Source organism: Drosophila suzukii, chromosome 2R (assembly GCF_043229965.1).
Source record: "Drosophila suzukii chromosome 2R, CBGP_Dsuzu_IsoJpt1.0, whole genome shotgun sequence".
Taxonomy (NCBI): Eukaryota; Metazoa; Arthropoda; class Insecta; order Diptera; family Drosophilidae; genus Drosophila; species Drosophila suzukii.
In genome coordinates, this window is record NC_092081.1 from 6,117,398 (window position 1) to 6,137,042 (window position 19,645).

General features: G+C 45.7%; 5 protein-coding genes across 19 annotated transcripts in view; 1 reads left to right on the forward strand and 4 right to left on the reverse strand.

Annotated features, from left to right (window-relative positions):
• The window catches only part of Strn-Mlck (Stretchin-Mlck), a 46,873-nt gene extending 38,987 nt beyond the window's left edge, over nt 1-7,886 (reverse strand). For 4 of the 13 annotated variants that reach the window (XM_070994724.1, XM_070994723.1, XM_070994721.1 and 1 more), the window contains exons 1-6: nt 7,580-7,740; nt 5,853-6,030; nt 1,923-2,214; nt 1,221-1,705; nt 616-707; nt 43-255 (exon numbers count right to left, since the gene is read on the reverse strand). In XM_070994724.1, coding sequence (XP_070850825.1) covers nt 43-255; nt 616-707; nt 1,221-1,705; nt 1,923-2,214; nt 5,853-6,030; nt 7,580-7,610 — 1,291 coding nt within the window. In that variant the 5' untranslated portion in view covers nt 7,611-7,740. Of the gene's footprint in view, nt 1-42; nt 256-615; nt 708-1,220; nt 1,706-1,922; nt 2,215-2,323; nt 2,483-5,852; nt 6,031-7,579 lie in introns of those variants that run through there. The other 9 variants (XM_070994729.1, XM_070994730.1, XR_011603696.1 and 6 more) reach the window with 8 other exon arrangements.
• A 376-nt stretch (nt 7,887-8,262) lies between these two features.
• LOC108017983 (palmitoyltransferase ZDHHC3) lies at nt 8,263-10,289 on the reverse strand. The gene is made up of 4 exons (XM_017085326.4): nt 9,855-10,289; nt 9,037-9,258; nt 8,761-8,973; nt 8,263-8,678 (listed from the first exon to the last, which is right to left on the reverse strand). Exons 1-4 carry the CDS (start codon nt 10,140-10,142, stop codon nt 8,520-8,522), a joined length of 882 nt encoding a protein of 293 aa, XP_016940815.1. The 5' UTR covers nt 10,143-10,289; the 3' UTR covers nt 8,263-8,519.
• A 73-nt stretch (nt 10,290-10,362) lies between these two features.
• Nucleotides 10,363-11,355, reverse strand: Pex11ab (peroxin 11). The gene is made up of 2 exons (XM_017085327.4): nt 11,086-11,355; nt 10,363-11,033 (listed from the first exon to the last, which is right to left on the reverse strand). The coding sequence occupies exons 1-2, from the start codon at nt 11,261-11,263 to the stop codon at nt 10,480-10,482; spliced, it is 732 nt and encodes a 243-aa protein (XP_016940816.1). The 5' UTR covers nt 11,264-11,355; the 3' UTR covers nt 10,363-10,479.
• A 263-nt stretch (nt 11,356-11,618) lies between these two features.
• Nucleotides 11,619-12,769, forward strand: LOC108017985 (transmembrane protein 208). The gene is made up of 4 exons (XM_017085328.4): nt 11,619-11,772; nt 11,838-11,993; nt 12,053-12,189; nt 12,246-12,769. Exons 1-4 carry the CDS (start codon nt 11,767-11,769, stop codon nt 12,469-12,471), a joined length of 525 nt encoding a protein of 174 aa, XP_016940817.1. The 5' UTR covers nt 11,619-11,766; the 3' UTR covers nt 12,472-12,769.
• An 83-nt stretch (nt 12,770-12,852) lies between these two features.
• On the reverse strand, nt 12,853-19,443 carry ATPCL (ATP-citrate synthase). 3 transcript variants are annotated; one of them, XM_017085324.4, is made up of 9 exons: nt 19,305-19,443; nt 19,055-19,220; nt 17,110-17,295; nt 16,321-17,047; nt 15,937-16,260; nt 15,222-15,372; nt 13,924-15,157; nt 13,518-13,858; nt 12,853-13,450 (listed from the first exon to the last, which is right to left on the reverse strand). In XM_017085324.4, exons 2-9 carry the CDS (start codon nt 19,211-19,213, stop codon nt 13,282-13,284), a joined length of 3,291 nt encoding a protein of 1,096 aa, XP_016940813.1. In that variant the 5' UTR covers nt 19,214-19,220; nt 19,305-19,443; the 3' UTR covers nt 12,853-13,281. The 3 variants fall into 3 exon arrangements, with proteins under 3 accessions (XP_016940813.1, XP_016940814.1, XP_016940810.1); XM_017085325.4 differs by having other exon boundaries at nt 15,222-15,369; nt 19,305-19,442; XM_017085321.4 differs by having other exon boundaries at nt 15,222-15,420; nt 19,305-19,442.
• Between the last annotated feature and the right edge of the window lie 202 nt (nt 19,444-19,645).

Below are 19,645 nucleotides of genomic sequence, written 5' to 3' on the forward strand. Positions count from 1 at the left end.
GTACTGTTCTGCTTCAGGGGATTCCAATTCCAGTTCACTCACTATCCATGGCAACGCTACACGATGTAATGCCCACACTGCCATCGAAGCTGGTCACCACGCACTTCCATTCGCCACCATCGCAGGACTCCGAGGGCTTCACCTCGATCATGTAGACGCCCAGTCCGTCCTCGATTAGTTTGTAGCGCTCGGCGGTCTCCACCCGTCCGTTCGCATTGTACCAGCAGACGCTTTTGGGCCAGGGCGGTACCACCACTGCGGGAATGGGGGAGGAGGAGAGGAAAGATCGGTGAGATCGGGTAAACAATATATGTGCTCTTCGCATATCGGGTCTTCTCTTCTCTCTGGCGGGCAATTAGCGGTTTTGTTTTGCTCGCCACTTGCCGCAAATGCTGATGACCCACCTCAACATTCGAGGCATTCCGACCGTGCGATCGAGTTCAAGTTTCTAGAGCACGATCTAAAAACAACAAGCGCCGGCGAGAATTGGTGCGAATTTGCCAGCGCGTCCGAGTGACCGAGAGAAGATAAACAAACCACGTTGGCCCGGTGCCAACAGGAGATCTTCTCTGGTTCCGATATACCAGAGCTACGTACTACACTCCGAGTGCTCACCTTGACAGCCGAGAATGATGGTATCCCCGATGAGGAGGCTCATGTCCCGCAGTTCGTTCGTGAATATCGGAGGTGGCGCATTGCTCGCCACGCTGCGAAAAGATAAAAACATCAGTAAAATACATGGGAAACCCCTAATAAGATCTTAACAAATTTAAAAATGTGTTTTAATATAGTTTTGATTATTGTAATTTGTAATTAATTTCATAGATACAATATCTTATGTCTTATATGTATACAAAGTATTGGAAGAACATGAACGCGAGTAGGTATTCTATATTATTTGTTCTTTGGCTACACAAATATTAGGTAAATAACTTAATAATTACTATATGTTATGGTTATATCTATACAAAGTATTGGAAGAATAAGAACGCGAATAGAAATTTTATACTAGTTGTTTTTTGACTGTACCAATATAAGGTATTATTATTAGTACTGTAACTTGTAAATACGTTAAATTAACATATAAAACAAAAGTAAAGAAAGGCAAAAAACTTTAAAAAACCGACGTCATATACCTCAAAATTAAACCAAATGGGTGAAAGTAAGTACTTTCAGTAGTAAAAAGATACAAGCTAAGTTAAACAACTATCTTTCCTCACCTGTCCGCCGGCTTCAGGGATCCCTCGCGACTCCCGCGTCCCACCACATGCACCTTGGAGCTGGAGTAGGTGACGCCCATGCAGTTGCGTGCCTCGCAGGTGTAGGTGCCCAGTGAGGTGGGGTCATCAGCGTTGGCGGTCAGGGCAAAGATGTCGCCCGCCTTGATCTCCTTGGAGTCCTTGAACCAGCGCAAATGGGGCGTGGGCACGCCCACCACCTTGCACTCCAGCGATACGGTTCCCTGCTCCGTCAGCACGGCACGCAGCTCCTCCACGAACTCTGGGGTTTTGTAGGCCTTCGGCACCAAGACGTTCAGCGTTCCCAAGCAGGAGTTGCGTCCACCAAAGTTCTCCGCCATGAGCATCCACTGACCACCGTCATCCAGCGTCACGGGACTGACCTCCAGATAGTGAAAGGTGCCCTCATTGACCTCCGTGATGCGGTCATTCGCACACACCCTGCGGTCGTTTCTGTACCAGGTTAGCTAGATTAAATAGTACATTTAGTTTTATTAAAAATAATAAAAAGTAACAAATGACGACAAAACTATCATAAGATGGGGAAATCTAATAATGTTAAGTTATATTTTGTATAACTATTCCTATGAAAAATACCATAAATTATAAGCTATTTAAGGATTTCTTTGTATTATTTAAATATTCATGGCCAGGTGAATACCCTCTCCTGAAACTTTGGCCTACCTTAAGATCTGTGGAACTGCGTATTTCGGTTAGGAGGCGTGTCCGGGTGCCCACTTTTACAGAAAGGTCGAGCAGGCGGCGCAGGAACACCGGCGGATCATCGCCCGTGGATCTGTCCTCCACGATGAGCTCCACGTGCCTGCGCACCACATCCTGGCTCTTCGTCCGGGCGAACAGCGTGTAGTGGCCGGCATCCTCCCGCTGCACATGCTCCACGGCCAACTGAACGGCATTGCTGGTGGCCGTGATGCGAAAGCGGTCAGAGTTCTCGATGGGAACATCGCCTCGGGTCCTAAAAATCACAAGAGGATTAGGGTCAGCCTAGAAGTAAGCATCTAAATCAGCCTGAGCTTTGTAAAGTGACTTTAATCCTTATAAAAATAAGCAGGTTAATAGATCACCTTTTCCTGTAGACCGACGAGGCGGAGGAGAGAGTGCCGTTGATTTGTTTGTGCTCATTGCACTGGCAGCATTTGGAGCATCCGTTGCCCATGCCGTTTGACTTGGTTAAAAACCAAAACTACGATCGCTTGCAGTTGAAAGCTAATTTGACCGAATTCACCTCACTTTCCAATTGAAGTCCCACGGAATGTCAAACTCTTTTCATAATTAAATTTTCCAAATTTTAATTAATATCTAATCGTTTTAGCCTATACAACCTGTTATTCAAGAAAGATTAGCTTTGAGTTATTGAATCATGAGATTGCTAGGTCAAGCGACTTGGTATTTTTTGGTATATTTCGATATACCGGCTTCTGCCTATCGACGGCCATGCAGTCTGACACGAAAATTATTGTTTGTTAATTTAGTTTTTAATCATTTTGAAAACAGTTCAAGTCAAAATAAACCTCCACTGTAAAATAAACCGCTCATTTATTTGTATGATATAATTAATAGTAGTTCGGGTTGTATCTGTAACAACACAAACATGTGCAAGTTTTCCATTTCCTTTTATCTTGAAATTCTCTGCTAATCGACGGTCACACTACCTGCTTCCAATAGGATTTAGTGACATAATCTTTTGTTAGCAGCATTTTAGGGGGTCAAGGAATCCTTCGGGTTTCATTCCTTATAATTCCCAAGAACTTATTCTGCAATGAATGCTTATAAATAGCACATGTATTGGAATCTTCTCAGCGGTCCATTGGATATTTGGTGGTCTTGAAATAGGCCATTTCGTGGTGCAGTTCTAGTCCAATGCAAAGCCAAATACGTCTTCCACTTTAAGTGCCTTCACGGCTGATAAAGGGGGACGCCCCAGTAAATGATTTAATTAAAATACACTTGAATTCTTCAAACTTAGGTTTTGGGATTAAAAGCTTCACACATTCTCTCACTGTTCGATTTGTTAGAAATGTTGGCATGAAAGTTTTCCATGAAACTGAAATGTTATAAATGAGAGCAGCTTGAAACATTAGCACACTGAAATAATGTTCGCTCTGTTAAAACTATAGTAAACAAAACTTTATACAAATATATATATGCATATGCTGATATCTATCTCTCCTCCCTCCCACACTTCCTAAATGGTAAATCCATCGAAATGATGTCGAAAATAATTAATGCATGAGAAAGAAGGTTTGGTAGAGGAGAGAAAAGTAAATAGTTGGTATTTGTTGTGTAGTGCTGCACGGTATTATAGTAGTAAATTAAAAAATAAAGAAAACACATACAAGTTGGAAAGTTTGGCATTGAAACATAACATATCTGATTAATCGAATAGAGAGAAAGAAGAATTAATTCCCGTTTAAATTAGGAACACAATGTAATAGTAATATCAAATGATTCGAAGATATTTGACTTTGATAATTGGTAGAATTGCACTGGAAGATTCGCTTTCATATCCAACAAGACTGCGGTGTTTTTTTTTTATTTTTATTACCTATATTGTTAGTAAGTTATACTAAATAAGAATATAAAACAGCGGGCGACATTTTCCTATTAAGCAGACATAGGGAATAGAGCTGATGATACACCAATCAAAATGTATCCCAAAAACTAGAAACATTGCATACCAAGACTTTAAAAAGATCAATTAGTTTGGGAAAAAGAGCGGTGAAAGTGTAAAAGTGGAAATTTGGTCTGATGGAAATAAATGCACATTTCTCATTTGAAATACGCATCGAATGGCTTCTCATTTGTAAAGATCCGATGATCCGTTCAAAAGTTATACGCAAAACAATATTTTGTTTGTCATGTTGTCCCAAAACGTTATTTTAGAGTCCTTGAAATTAAAGACGATGGTAAACAGCTTAATATTAGAAACTTTAGTTCTACCCTTTTTGGAAAAATTCGCTAGCTTGGCGGAAAAACAGCTATAAGTAGATTAACTTCGTACACTCCTAACTTGTGAACTACTAAAGCTAAAGGCTTATGCTATATGTCGTTAGAAAGGTATTTTGAAATACTGTTTACGTTTTTCTAACAGAAGAACTTTTGTTTGTTGAAGGTGCGCTCGTCACTAGATTTTTACCTCGCTAAGAGGTGTTTTTGTTTGATAGACAATATGCCATTGATCTTAAACCATTCCGTCACTATGTAAACAAAAATGCATTTTCTAGGATATTAAAATTTGTTTATGTACAGTTTATTTTAATTACTCATATTGCACGTGCAAACATTTACCGAAACATTTGAGGCGCAAGAGTCATTTATTTATGTGGCATAATTATTGCCCAATAAACGCAAACAAACAGGCACCGCAAACACCACCGCACGAAAACAATAATAACAATTTTGTGAAAGAGAAAATTGGACAAAATGTTTCTGAATCGAACTCGAGGCAGGAATGTTTATAAATAAGTGCTTGAACTTGCTTCGCTATTAATTGTATTTCGCTTTCGGCTAGAACCGCGCACTGCAATAATTTAAACGCTAGCTAGACAGCAACGCGTTTGCCAATTTATTTTTGGGCTGCGTGTTTTTTGATGTTGAGCGCTGCTAATAACTTGTTGTTTCGCTGTCGTTTTCCCTGAGTTCGAGAATTTTCAAATTGTTTCTTGTTTCGATTGTGTGTCTGTTGTTTGGGGGTTCCTAGGTGGTTTCTTGGGGGCCCAGCGGAATCGCTTTATTTATTTATCCGTTGCTCTCGCGGATATTGCTAAACACTGATCGCACTCTCTACCTATGTATTCCGCTTTGTTTCTCCGCCAGGCGCATTATGTAATTTTCGTTTTCGTTTGAGAAAAACTATTTTCAACACTTTTAGGGCATTTAATTGAAACGTTTTTGACGCACACCGCCGAAATTCCTGCGCTGTTTCCCAAGACAACCCCCAAAAATAACAAAAAGTCCAAGGCAGACGAAAGTTTCGCGGCGATTTGTTAATGTGGCTATAATTAGACGTTCGTTACAGATCTCGGCCAGCGATCCCGCCACCCTCATTCACCAGGTTCCCTGTTTTTTTTTTTCAAACCGCGTTCCGCTGGAATTCTCGCGTAGTTTGATTGATTTCGATGTGCAGATGATTTATTGAGTATCCGCCGCGTGGACACCCCCAGATTGCACGAACCAGCACGTATACGCAGTGGTGGGTATATATAGAACTCTCGTATAGCACTGCGGCCGCACTGCTGCTATTCTGTGTGTCCGCCCGCTGGGCAACGGATATGTTAATGCGCCGATCGTCAAAGTGGAACTGGCCGCTCAAGAGCTTCCGCGGCCCATGGTGAAAAATCAGAGAAAATCGGAACGGAACCCCAAGATGTACCCGGTGCTCTTTGGCGGCGCAGACGCCGGTGGATCCGCTCTGCTCTCGGTCCGCTCAATTGAGCAAATCCGTCGCCGTGAAGGGGAACTCATATGCTAATGCGCAAATTTTGGCATTCGGCATTATGCACAGCAGACCGGGCGGAGCAAGGACGGGTGATTCACCGGGTGCACAGGTAAGCGAGGGAAAATAGACTTCTGCCCGACAGATTTATGACTTACCACTCGAATTTGAAGGGCAGCAGTTCCGGCTCATCCTCCTCGGCGCAGTCGATCTTCACGAAGAAGGTGGCTCGATCGTTGGGGATGCAGCGGATCAGGGAGCTGGAGTTATCACTGAACGTGATGCGAGGTGGTCGGCGCTGGTCCGCCTCGAATCCTCCGTCCTCGCCAGGAGGCTCTGCAAAGTGGGTTTAGGACACATAGTGCGTTAATTATAAGCATGACTAATCGCTTTATAGGTCTCGATGGCGGAGGAAGCCGTCTGCCGAACAAATTATCATAAATATTTGCGAAATGTCAAGAATTGCCAGGGGCATACATAAACACACATAGTTATGCCGGCAACAAAGGAGGAGAGCTGCCAATTCAAATTGAATTCGACGTTAGAATACCCTAACCAAGATAACTACACACAAAAAAGAGGTCATTTGTTAAATTGACCAATACTTAACTATAAAAAACCTTAGCCACTATTCAAAATAGTAATGTGTATTTTTTGGTTGCTTTGCTTACTATTTCATTGGTAAAAATAACAATTCGATGGGTCCTTTAACTATTATATTGTCACTTTGAACCAATAGTTTTCTTCTGTGTATTAAACAACATCAAACATAGACTTCGTTATGATAAACTGTTCCCATACATAAAGATGTGGTATGTAGTTGTGAAAACCGATTTCTGTAGAACCCGGGATACAAAAATATGACAATTTATTTTAAAAATTATTTTTTTTATTTTTGGGTCACAAAAGATAAATACATAGGATAAAGTGTGACTGACACAGAATTTCATTCATTCCTATTTAAAGTTTTTTAAATAAATCAATAATATTATGAATTTAGAGCTTTTTATTGGTGCTTATGAGAATTTCGAGTTGTTCTCCCCGATTTATGAAAAGTATCTACGGACATTATTAAATTAAGAATTATATCTATTTTAATAGAGATTACTATAGTTGTTAAACTAAGTTGTAAGCAAAAACCAAGTGAAATGGCCTTGTTTTTATAGAAGGTTTTTATAAATGAAAAACAAATTAGTATATCAATTATACCCTATACCTTTTAGTCTTTAAAATGTATCTACTGGATATTAAGAAATTCTTTTTAAAAAAGTTATAGTAATTTGCACATTTGTTTTTTCCGAATCCAAAATCAATAAACATTCTAGTTCTTGGACTAATAATGTTTGTGTTTACACTAAAAAGTTCGCTTGTCCCGTGCTCATCCCCACACCCTGCACAAACATCGAGTATTCGGAATATTCACTAAAAATAGTTCCAAATATTATTCATACGCGTCAACAAGCACTATTTGCGAGCATGTCGAATCTTCTGCATGGGGAGCCGTAATCAAATGTGATTCGTAAATAGTATTTCGGCAGATGGGAACGCACGGTACTCGGTACTCGGTCCGCGATCCTCGCCGGGATGCGGACACAATAATGACACTCGGCCAGCGCATATTCCAACGTACAATTATGAAAAATTCTCATACTCAATTCACAATTACGTAACCGCACTGATGGCCATACAATGGCGATGAGGAGGAAAACGGAGACGGAGCCCGTGGCAGGCCATAAAAATACATGGCGCAGCCACACAAATAGCCATGAAGTACTCTACTCGGGTCCGGGATCGGGATCGCGAACGGGAACGGGCCTTAGGTGGCGAGAAAAAAGGAGATTCTCTCACTTTCCCGGCGCCGGGGCACTTGGACTATGATGCTTACCCGCGGCATTGGCTGCTGGCGATCTTTCCATGCTCAGGTCTCGCTATATAATTAGCCGAAACAGGGCCACTTTGGCATGGGACTTTCAGGACTTGCTGTGTAGGATTAGGGCGCAGTATGGTCGGTTGGGTATTTTCAACGCGGCATTAACCGAAAGCGATTTCTTTCTTATTTATATTTAGAACGGGCCGCACACAAACGACGGTAGAAATTTGAATTTTTCCGTTTCCGATTCACTGAAATGAAATTTTCCGCTGGTAATTACGCGTATTCGTCGGGCACAATGGATCGGTAAATGTGTAATTAGGATATATTCACATTTTTGGCCTGTGGCTGGTGCAGCGGATATACACGTATTCCTCTTCCAATTCCAATTTGAAATCCACCAGACACTCGCACACACTCACACTCGCACTCACGTTTGGGAACACAGAGATGTTCTATCTTTCTATATATAAACAATATGTACAACACAGCATCGGCGTTCGAATGGCGCACACCACGTCCAGCAGACACCTCCTGGATCTCCGATCGTTTTTCTCAGACTGAACCGAACTGAGCTGAGCAGACAGATCACCAGCAGCAGCAGCCCGAGAAGAGAGCTCTCCTCAAAATAATCAGAGATGCCGCGCATGTCTTCTGGTTGGGGGACTACTCTCACCCAATGGTAAAAACACAAGGCATTTAGTAGGGCTCTCAGGTAAGTACACATCTCCACCTGGCCAAGGCAATGAACATTTAATCCTTTTGCTTAAGCCTAAACACACGCATACGATTTATAGTAAATATAGTTGACAATTGATCGAAAAATAGCAGTTACAAAATACCAAATTGCACTCAGCGGCGCAACAAGTGGCGACAACTTGTTGCCTTGTACGTTAGTTAGTTAGTTAGTATTGTTCGATTAAGCTAGTCCGTGTTCCAACTCCAGCTCCTTGGCTCAGACCGAGTAGAAGTGCGAGTTGAACCTTGTGCGGCACGAGGGTTCCGTGAAGGGAGAAAACCAGGCCAGTGAGAAGCGTCCAAACACCGACTGGATGCTCTTGAGGCGCGACTTTTTGGCCCAGCGGGCCTCCTCCTTCTTCAGCTGCTCGATGCCCTGTTGTCAGAGAGAGAGAGAGCGGGAGAGATGGGAGAAAGTTAGCCGATAATGCCGTGCTGAGATCTAGCCAAGCACCCACCGTCTGATCGTTTAGGATGGCCGTCAGCTGAGTGGCCAGCATGATGATGGTGAATATGCCGAACATAAGGCCCTCGAAGGTGAGAAAGAGCAGCAGGAAAATAGTGGCCGGCGGAGAGTACGGCGAGCAGGTGCGCCAGTCGTTTTTCACGCACTCCGCGAACTGGGTGAGCACCAGGAAGAGCGTGTGCACGGAGATCGAAGCTATGTAGAACTACGGGTCGGGGGAAAGAGCATTTAACTGGCGGCTCGATTCGGTAAAGAGCGTTGCACTTACGGTGAAGAGCACAAAGTACTTCTGGTTGTTCTCGCCCACGCAGTTATTGACCCACGGACAGTGGTGGTCCATCTTGCGGATGCAGCGCTGGCAAACGGAGCAGTGATGGGCCCGCTCCGGCTTGATGCTGCAGCACTTGGGGCACTTGTAGAACATCTGGCCCTCGCGGTAGCCCATCTGCTCTATCATCTCCTTGGTGGCGTTTCCTCGGGGTACAGCGCCCTGAAAATGATTTTAATTACGGTTACTTATAGCAAATGCTTAATTAGTAGCTATTTTACCTACTGAAAATATCAAGTTTTTGAAAAAAACCAACCATTTATCCATTTTCAAGTAGACTATTTCGAGTAAATCAAGTCGAAAATATTGATTATGAGTCATGAGCTTATGAGCTATAACTTAAAAAACATAGGTAGGGTAATAAAAATGAAGGAAACTATGGCACCACTCGTGCAGTTCTCTATTAAAGTATTGCAACTTAAAAACATATTTTGAATATTAGAGTTTGGATTTGTGGACTAAAAACCTTTACTTACAAAACAAATTTCCAATTTACATAGTGAAAAAACTTTTGCATCTTTTATTCGAAATAGATTTTTATAGAATATTGTCCTATATATAGATACAAATCTAGATTTAAGGAAGATACTAAGCCATAATCTAAAAACCCCCATTTCATTTACCTCATAAAAATTCGACTGCTTTTGTAGAATCATCTATATTTTCCAATAATCATGCCCATCAGGGATATCTGCTACCCACATAGATAAGGGGCAATGAAATACGAACCCCCCCATCACTGGCCATAACCCACTCACCGGATCCGAGAGCATTGTGCGTATGTGCGAGGCAAAGGCGAGGAAAGCGAGTGCCTGGAACACTATCATGTTGATGGTGCTAAAGACCGTGTAGTTGCTGGGCAGGAGGATCAGCCGCATGACCACGAACTCGGCGAACAGGATGAGCAGCCAGGTCATGACCACGCAGACAATGCCGCAGATGTCCTTGACGCACCAGGCCTTGTTGCCGCAGCATCGGTTGTGCTGGTCGACGCCACCGAATCCTCCGCTTCCGCCGGGCGAGAGAGCTGAGTAGGAGTAGTTCATGGTGTCCGGATCAAGCCCACGCTCAGGTGACGCATCGGCCTCGTCAATTCCCTGATAACGCCACCGGACTGCGGACCATTGGCCAAAATGCGTTTGATAAAGGGGCAAATGCGGAACAGAAAACACAACCGTACCAATCTGCCATTCACTGTGGGGGAGGTGGCGTCAGCTGTTCGCCATTCGCCCCGTTCGGTAACATGGGGGCGGATAGGCGAGGTGGTTTCGTAAAATCGTTCGTTTATCTTTCAACTTAATCCGAGCACAAATACAAGTATAACAATTAAAATAGATACAAGGAAATATGGGGCCCTATCTACAAGGTTTTTAATATCAGTTGTTATGCAGGCGTTAACTTGGCCTTGGGCTCCAGCAGGGCCCAGAGTCCGGCCAGCGATGATATCGCTCCCAGGAGTCCAATTGTCCGGGGCGTGAGACTCGTGTAGCCCAGGGCAGTCAGTGGAATGAAGAAGTCGCACACATTCTTCACCGTGTCCACCACAACGTCCTTGTGTCCCTGCACGAGCACGTAGGACTGCAGGGCCAGGCGCTTGAAGTCCTCCGGCGAGTTAATGCTCGTGGGAATGCGGCAGCGCGAGATTCCGCCCTTGCAGCCGGATCGATGCAGGTCCAGAACCCTCAGGATCTCGTAGAAATCGCGGCACAGGTTCATGATGATCGAGAAAAGCCAGTACTTGTTGGCGATAGTGGACCATCGCTTGGCGTTCACCGCCGTCAATCCCGTCCTGGCTAGCCAGAGGAAGTGGTCGGCGAAGAGGAACAGCGACTGGGACAGCTTGCTCAGGGTAAGCGTAACTCGAATGGTGAGATCCGGATGATGGAGTGTCTTCAGGGTGCCGTAGAACACATCGACGCACTTGCCGAAGCGGAGCACTGCAATCTGGAGGGATTAGATGGGCACTTGAGTGGTCAAAAGGATACCTACACTTCCGGAAGGTGCTCAGGATGTATTCGATCGTCTTAAAGTTGTCCACCAGCGCTGGGCTGGAATTGGCGGACTCCAGCGAATCCCACATGGCCCGCGAGGCATACTGGACGAGTCGAGCGATCTTGTCCCGACCGCCAGCCTGGTTGTTCAATTGCACCAGTCGATCCATATTCATGTTGTGACCGCACGGTTAGTTGTGCAGCAATTCAAATTTAAGCTAGATCCAAAATCCAAAGGTCGAATGTTTGGCTGAAGGGACTCATAAGCTGTTCCTACGTTTCGCACTGAATGGCAAGACTTTCGTTTTGAAAAAGGCGCGAGGCATAGGCTTATGTGAAACTATTATCGTATTGCGAAATTTATTTTTAATTCAGTTTATTGTAAAAAAACAAAAACTGATTTCCACTTAAATAAATAAATAATAAAACAACATCTTCTGTACAAACACAAAACTTTTTACTTATCTGAAATAAATAATTTAATAACCACCTACTATAAATTTACCCTCTGATCACTACGCCTCTGCTAGCAAAAAGAGAAAATCGTATTTCTCAACACTGCTCTCCTATCACACACAGTGTTGCAAATCATTCGCATTGTTGAAAATTTGTCTTCGCCACGTAAAAAGTGGTCCGATTTTGGTTTCGAAATACCTGACACACAACTAGCAATACCACCATGGCGGTAAGTGCCTCCAGCACCAGGACAACGCTCTCGAGGATTACCCAAAATCGTTTGTCTACTTGCAGCCGCAGCAGAAGGGCAAACAGGGCACGAAGGGCGCCAAGCAAATCGTTGAAGAGAACAAGACGACACTGGCTTTCTACCGAAACATGGCCATTGGATGCTCTGCACCCGCCCTGCTCCTCAGCTTCCTCGTCTTTGAAGTCACCAAAACCTCGGTGGTAAGACTTCGAACGTCCACCTTAACATGGTTAATCATAAGTCTCCTACTCCCCCACAGTTCATGCACATCCTGGCGTTGCTGATTCTCGGCAGCTCCTATCAGTTTATGGTCTTCATGTCGAAGGCGCAATACTCTGAGAGCGGGGCTCTTGTGGACTCCGGCAACGATTTGAACATGGAAGGTGGTATAGCGGAGTAAGTGCACCAAAAGTAGTATCCACCCACTTTGCTTACAAAAGACTTCCCTACAGAAACGTCAAGGACCTGATCATCCTCACCTCCGGCACGTTGCTGCTGGCCCTGATCTCTAACTACTTCTGGCTGGTGCTCCTTCTGGCGCCAGTCCGCGCCGGCTGGATGCTCTGGGGCACCGTCATTCAACCCTGGCTTTCGCAGCGAAACGCCCAGGACGATAATCCCGAGGTCGACGAGAAAAAGCAAAGGAAGATGGAGCGCAAGATGCGGCGCATGAGATAGGAGACACTCTGTGCTCTAGTGGTTAAGGGGTTCCTGGTTTTCATGAGATTCTGCGCTTAGTTGTGTGTGCGCTTCCAAATTGTTAAATGTTCAGCAAATTAAACTGCTCGAGACAAAAGACAATTCACGGTTTTAGTTAGTCAAAGCATTTGTGCGATTTAATTGCGGTGAATTTTCCAAGACGACAAGCTCCGCGAGGGAAATTCCATTTCCTCACCGAGGTGCCGCCGAATTTTTGTGCATTGTAAATATATTCGTGTAATTGTTTATAAATAAATGTGCTTCAGTGCAGCAGGAACTAGTGCAGTGTCCGTTTCTCTTCGAGATGCTGGCAAAGGGAGCGTGGGACTCAAATCATAAGCAATAAAAGGGCGATAAAAATAAAATTAAGCTTTTGCAACAATTTATTCTCTTGTTGTCTAGACAATTGTGAGCATCCAAACTAAAGTATAAAAGTATCAAATAGTGTTATGCTGGGGTACTGTTATGTAGTGCGGCTCGGAGCACTAAATTTCACTAGGTCTAGATTCCAAAACCCCTACGGGCTCCAAGGCTCGCACAGCTTACAAGAACAACGAGGGTAATGATGGTAACTTAAGAACTTTAAATGCAGGTTAAGTGAGAGGGGAAGGGAATTGGGGAGAGGCACATGCGCGGATAGACCGGGGTGGATCATTCCAGCCAAGGGAGCGGGTTACCTCCCTGCCTAACATCATACATCTGTGCTTAACTACAACAACTTCCGAATAATATATATATATGCTTGTATATACGTAAATATATAACATCGACGCGGCACGATCTGCCCGCCTAGTTGTACTGCTCGGGAATGACGTATGAGATGTCGTCCCACGGGTGGCGGTACAGGCCCTGTTTGAGACGCTTCTGATCCATGTAGTGGCCGATAAAACCTATGCTACGGCCCAGGACGAACAGTGAGTTGATTGCGCCCACGTTGATGTACTCCTGTGCCTCCTCACTGAAAGAATAAGAAGAAAGTGTGTTAAGTTCCTGTTCCCAATCCACTTCCAGCTTTATCCGCTCACCTGGTAAATGAGCCGCTGTTGCGCAGCATGTCCACGAATGCGGTAGCTATCACGCCGTCCACATTGAGGATAAGATTCGGTTTCTTGTTGGTCGTAATCTTTTCCACCTCCAGGGCGTATTTAAGAAGCGGGCACGCAGGGAAGTTCTCCAGCACGAATTCCTTAATGATCTTAACACGCACATCCGGGTTGTTGATGGACTTCACTCGGTGGCCAATGCCCAGGATAAGCTTGCCCTCCTTGCGCATCTTGTTCACGAACTCCATGGGATGCAGGTTGGTGTCGTACGCCTCTGAGAACTGACGGGCAGATCCGTCCAGAGCACCTCCGAAGCGATCGCCCTGTAAGAGAAATCATAAGATGTGTTACGATTGTAATGGTTAAATAGATCATTTCGATAACTTACAATGGTCAGCAGACCGCTGACGACTGAGGAGACCAGATCCTTGCCAGCACGGGCGCACACAATGGTGTTGTGAGCTCCCGAAACGGCGGGTCCGTGATCCGCAGTGACCATCAGACACATCTCAAAGAACTTGCACACGTAGGAAGGCAGGCAACGCTGGAACCACAGCAGCGAGATAACGCCGCCGATGCCGACGTCCTTGCTGAGCACCTCGCTAATTGGCATTCCTGCGTAGATCAGCTCCTGGCCACGCTCGTCGCAGATCGACGTCATGAAGGAGGCGGGCTTGCGGATGAGACCCAGCTCACGGGCCCACGAGTAATCCATGGGGACTGTTGGTGGCGGCACCTCCTCCTTGGGCACAACGCGACCAGTCTTCACTAGCTCACCGTACACGTGATGGATGAGCTCGCCCAGTGAGTCGAAAGAATCAGGAACATAGGCACCTGCTTCTCGCAGGCTCTTGTTCTTAGCTGTGGCCGTCTCCCGATCGGAATTCGCGCAGGATCCGGCGTGCCCAAACTGGACTTCGGAAGTAAACATGCTGGCGCAGGTTCCAATGCACCAGGCCACCAGAGGCTTGGTAATACGACCGTCCTTCAGAGCGGCGCACACGTCGTACTCCTCGGTGCCACCAACTTCTCCCAGCAAGACGAGCAGCTTGGTCTCTGGATCGGCTTGATAGCGCAGAATGTGGTCCATAAAAGTGGAGCCTGGGTAGCGATCTCCTCCGATGGCAATACCCTCGATCACGCCGTCGGTAGCCTTCGAGATGATGTTGTTCAGCTCATTGGACATTCCTCCGGAGCGGGAAACATACGCCACACTTCCTGGACGGTACAGTTTCGAGTGCAGGATGTTGTCCAGCATACCGCCGGTGTTGCCAATCTTGAAGCAGCCGGGCTTAACACCTCCCACGGTAGCGGGTCCAATGATGGCGACTCCCTTTTTGTCCGCCTCGAGGATCAGCTTGCGGGTCATGTTCTCCGGAATGCCCTCGGCGATAATGGCTACTGTCCGGATCTGGGGGAATTCGAGCACCTCGAGCGTCGACTCGTAAGCACTGCGCATAGAAGCGAAGTTGACCATAACGTCGACATCCTTGTGCTTGTGAATGGCATCAGACATTTTCTTGTACACGGGGATGAGGATTTCCTTGTGACCCCAGTAGTACTTCTGTTTGTGATCCCCGGTGAAGGGATATACCATTGCCACCACAGAAGGTTCATCGCGTCTAAAAGAGTATACCAGTTATATGTATTTGAGATTGATATAATTAGTAGCAAACTCTGACTAACCTGCAGATAAAGTCAAAGTCGAGCATCGACTGCACCGCCCGCTGCTGCATGCCCCACACAATCGCCTTGGTGGTGTTGGAGAAGAACTTTCGGTTCAGACTCGATCCGTTGCGCTGAGCACCGGCGACGCTAGCGCTGTCGCCCTCATCTGCTGAGATAGGTGGTAGTTTAATCGGTTTAGCTGCGGTCGGGCTCAGGGCTATCCCAAATGGAACGAGTCGAGAGACGAGAGTCGAGATCGATGTCAGGGATCGATTGTATGATGATGGAGGAGCAGAGAGCGAGATCAGGACGTGTAGAAGATCGACAAACCAATACGATACACAAACAAACACATTACACGAACACGGGGTTATGAGGGATCAGATCGGGTGCAGATCGGTTGGCCAAACGAGCATTTCAAATTGGTTTCGAATTTGGTTTTGTTAATAATTTGGTGGAGGATTTTGTGGATATTTTTTAGTTTTTTTTTTGTGAGTGTGGCGACAAGATTCGTTGTCGTTGTAGTCGAGGGCGAGCAATGCAAACATACAAAATACAGAGAGAAAAAAGAGAGAGATCAGATAAGTGAGGACGATCGATGCGTTGCATTCTGTAGCAGGGATACAAACAGTTCATTGAGTTACAGCTAAAATGGATTAGTGAGATCCCGGGTTAGCCGCACACAAACTCTTAAAACACCCAGCTACTTCACAATTCATTCCTATCTACTTACCGGAACCGGAGCCCAAAGTCTCGGTAGCATCGCTGGCCGCCTTAAGATCTGCCTGGGCCTGCTGTCCACCGGGCAGCAGGAAGTTGGCGGTCGAGAACTCAACGCTAGACACTTGGGGAATAGGTCGCTTGCCCAGCGCCATTCCGCAAATGGCGGTCATGTGGGTCTCGGGTCCAAAGACGTGCAGAGGGATGCCCAGAGTGCTGCCGAAGTCGCGCATCTTTCGGAGACCCTCTTGGTAGTTGGGTCCGGCACGTCGCACAAAGATCGAAACATTGTGCTCCACCAGCTTGGGCTGGAACTCGCGCAGGGCGGTGATGATACCTGCACAGAGAATCACATTTAGATTGATGGCTGATTAGATAGGCAAGCTATATCTCTCACCTTGGAAGGTCGCCGCCACATTGGTAAAGTTGGCAATGCCACCTCCAGTAATCAGCACCTTGCCATCAGGATGCTTTGGTGAGGAGGTCATCAGGTTGAGGATCGTCTTGGCGTACTCGTAGGTCTGCTGCTCCGAAGGAGCTCCACTGTATTCTCCATAGTTGGCCAGCTCGGAGGCTCCACCCAGATCACAGATGGTGTCTGAGTAGATGACACTGGCGCCACCGCCCGCCACCATTGTCCAGATGCGACCGTTACGATTGAGTATCGTCAGCTTGAGCGATGCACCGCTCTTGGCGTCCAGATCGGCGATGTAGGCCTCCTCGGGATAGGCATCACGGCCAAACGGAGGTGGGTAGTCGATCTCGCCCCACTTGGGACGGCAGATGAAGTCAGCGGTCGAGTCCAGCTTGGCCGCCAAATCCAGGATGTACAGATTATCGGCTGTCACCACCAGAGGGTTGATCTCTAGATATGTAAAATACAGATCGACATAGGTCGTGTACAAAGCGCTAATGAACTTGGCAATGCGCTCCTTGGTGCCAGCATCCTTGACCTCCTTTAAGAGCTTGCTCTTTACGTCGGCCAGCGACAGAGTGGAGTTTACAGGAACGTCCAACTTCACGGCCTTAGCATCCACATCGCCAATATCCACGCCACCCTGGTGGTAGAACAGGATGGTGTCGGCCGCGCGGTGCGAGTAAATGCACACATACATCTCCTCAGCCTGAAAGAGTAGTTATAAGCAATAAGAAGATATTCAAGGAAGAAAAACTATAGACAACTCACATCCGTGTGTGGCACGAAAGGCTCGATGATGAAGTTGCGCAACTTGCCGACTGCATTTCCGATCTTCTGGTCCTTGTTGAGGCGCTCACCAATCCACTGCTTCACCTGCTCGAAGGTCTTCTTGACACCAATTAATCCCAGCTTTCCGCGGCGCTTGATCAGTTGATCGGGCTTGACCACCAGCGGCTGCAACAAAGAAAAAGACGGTGTTAATTAAATGTGTACAAAATATAAAATAAAAATAAGCGAAAATCGTTGAACTTGAGCTTCCTGAGCTCGGAGCCGGTTCCAACGACCAGCATCTGTCGGCAAGATCAGCCGATAGCGCCAGGGGTCGTTCTCGCGTCATTGGCAATGACAATGCCAGTGCTCGTACCCCTACCCGAACCTGTACTTGTGCCCACACAAAAGCACATCTCATATGCTTATTAGAAGATCGTACGAGTGTAAATTGAGCAAACAGTACGAGTACGAAATGTCATCCGAGTCGTCAGGCGATCAACTTTGTAGTGTAATTATAGCCGAAAGAACTCTAAAACACAGTAGTTTTTGCCCCATTTCCATCAATTCAGAATTAGTGACTTTAAAGCTGTCATATTTGTTTAAAAATCACTTCTTGTTTTTCAAATATAAGCACTCAAATAAAATGTGGGATCATAAAATAAAAGTTAATCATTGAGGAATTTGGATCATCTTAAAATTCGGAAAAATTAAAGTTTTTGTGTCGAAGAATGACCACTGTGCACAGTTTGTTATTGTGCGAGTTTTATTGTGTGTTCAGACTAGAAGTGGTTGTTTACCCATCGCACTTTGGAGGGGTAAACATCTTTATCAACGGGGATTCTTCAGCAAATACAATCACTAAGTTAATATAAGTACTTGGCAACTTCCCATGGAGAGGTAACATTGGGATATGTCATAAGTTCAAGATAAGAATTGAAGTACTCTAAAAATAGGCTCCTAATACTTTCTTCTTTATGACTTAATGAATTGGGAACTTATAATTTTGGATAAGATTTTGCTTATAGATTTCCATCATAGTTTTATTCTTGCTTTCTGGTTTTACACCTTACAAATACCCCTTTAAGATAAGCCTAATAACTGTGGACGCTCCCTCAAATATCAACAAATAATTTAAAGATAAGATTTAAACTTAGTGGATTTCGATCTTCTGCTGAAAAAAAATTCGCGACAGATAGATATCTAATAAAAACCCACTCAACTATTTCATAAAATGTGCCAATGGATTTCGAATTGGACTAGATCAACGTCTACCGCTTACATTTAAACCTAGTTAGATAGAACCAACGAGACGCTCCCTCTAATATCAACAAATAACTTAAAGATAAGATTTCGATTTCTTGGATTTTGATGATGGAGGCTTTTCTGCAAAAACAGTACATATTAGTTCCACCGAATCGCCCAATCTACCATAATAACAAGCTTCACCCTCAAGATAAGTACTGGGCTACAGCCAAATTTTCCACTATCGATCAGAAGGTCAATCAGAGATAGGTGCGTGATCGAGAATCCCAATCTGCTCCACGCACGCTTATCGTGCTCGCAAATGAGGTGAGCCTGATCCGCCGGCGGATAACCAATCGGGCCAAGACCACGCCACGCTGCGCCAAGCCACGCGACCTCCGACTGGGAGCCCGAACCATCTGATAAAAACTGGAGTGCGCCGTCGGGTGAGCCGTGCGCCCGTCCGTCTACCCCGCAGATTCCGGAAAACCAATCGCCCGTCTGGCGCCCAATTCGTTCTTATCAGGAGCCGCGCTTAGTCATCCGTCCACGGCGTGGTAGAGCTACCACCACGAGGTCAAGTTCAATGACAATTCAACAATCCCGCCTAGCGTTTGTTGTCGCTGTCGCAATTGTTGTTCTTGCATATCGGCTGATTCGCAATCGTCGAGTTCCGCGGCTATTTTTAACTGGCACTCACCGTGGTCAGCAGCCAGGGCTGGTCGACGGAGAGCTTGGACCAATCTGTGCTGGAGTTCACTGTTGCAAAGCGGCAGGTGGCCACGCCGGCGCCGTGGGCGTTGAGGTGGCGGTTCAGGATGTCCTTGCCGGAGGCCTCCGTGATTGCTTTCGCCGACATGATGAAGCTGTAATAGAACAAGTTCAATGGTATAGCTCGATTTATAGCGTTCTTCAAAGACGAATAGAGGAGGGCTCGTGTTCGCGCGTACCGTTTGACTTTGCCTGTACTTTCAAACTTTGATTTATTTACTTAGAATTGATTAGAGCGCGACTGTGTGCAGGTGCAATAGGTTTCGAGTTCTCTTCTAAGTGTGCGTGCTGGGTTTGGCTGGGGGGTTGGATTTGAGTTTGAGTTAGGGGGACCAAGCAATTAGTCAACCTGCACGTCGTCGCGTCTGGGAGTAAACTGAAATCGAATATGCGACAGCACCAGCCACGAAAATGAGCCAGCAACAGGCGTATTCTGATTTCGATTTCGTAGCGCTGCCTCGGCTTCAGCTTCGGCTTCGGGTCTTCAGAATTTTGGGTGATTTGTGTGCAGCTCTACTCG

Bases quoted from the DNA above. Each gene is read 5' to 3' on its own strand.
- LOC108017983 (XM_017085326.4), bottom strand. From the start codon at position 10,142: ATGAACTACTCCTACTCAGCTCTCTCGCCCGGCGGAAGCGGAGGATTC. The intron at 9,259-9,854 runs GTGAGTGGGTTA...AATCATTTTCAG, and splicing joins GCACAATGCTCTCGGATCCG to GGCGCTGTACCCCGAGGAAA. The intron at 8,974-9,036 runs GTAAGTGCAACG...CCCGACCCGTAG, and splicing joins AGTACTTTGTGCTCTTCACC to TTCTACATAGCTTCGATCTC.
- Pex11ab (XM_017085327.4), bottom strand. From the start codon at position 11,263: ATGAATATGGATCGACTGGTGCAATTGAACAACCAGGCTGGCGGTCGG. The intron at 11,034-11,085 runs GTAGGTATCCTT...TCCAGATTGCAG, and splicing joins CCTGAGCACCTTCCGGAAGT to TGCTCCGCTTCGGCAAGTGC.
- LOC108017985 (XM_017085328.4), top strand. The intron at 11,994-12,052 runs GTAAGACTTCGA...ACTCCCCCACAG, and splicing joins AAGTCACCAAAACCTCGGTG to TTCATGCACATCCTGGCGTT. The intron at 12,190-12,245 runs GTAAGTGCACCA...ACTTCCCTACAG, and splicing joins ATGGAAGGTGGTATAGCGGA to AAACGTCAAGGACCTGATCA.
- ATPCL (XM_017085321.4), bottom strand. From the start codon at position 19,213: ATGTCGGCGAAAGCAATCACGGAGGCCTCCGGCAAGGACATCCTGAAC. The intron at 17,296-19,054 runs GTGAGTGCCAGT...TCTTTGTTGCAG, and splicing joins AGCCCTGGCTGCTGACCACG to CCGCTGGTGGTCAAGCCCGA. The intron at 13,859-13,923 runs GTAAGTTATCGA...TTTCTCTTACAG, and splicing joins TCAGCGGTCTGCTGACCATT to GGCGATCGCTTCGGAGGTGC.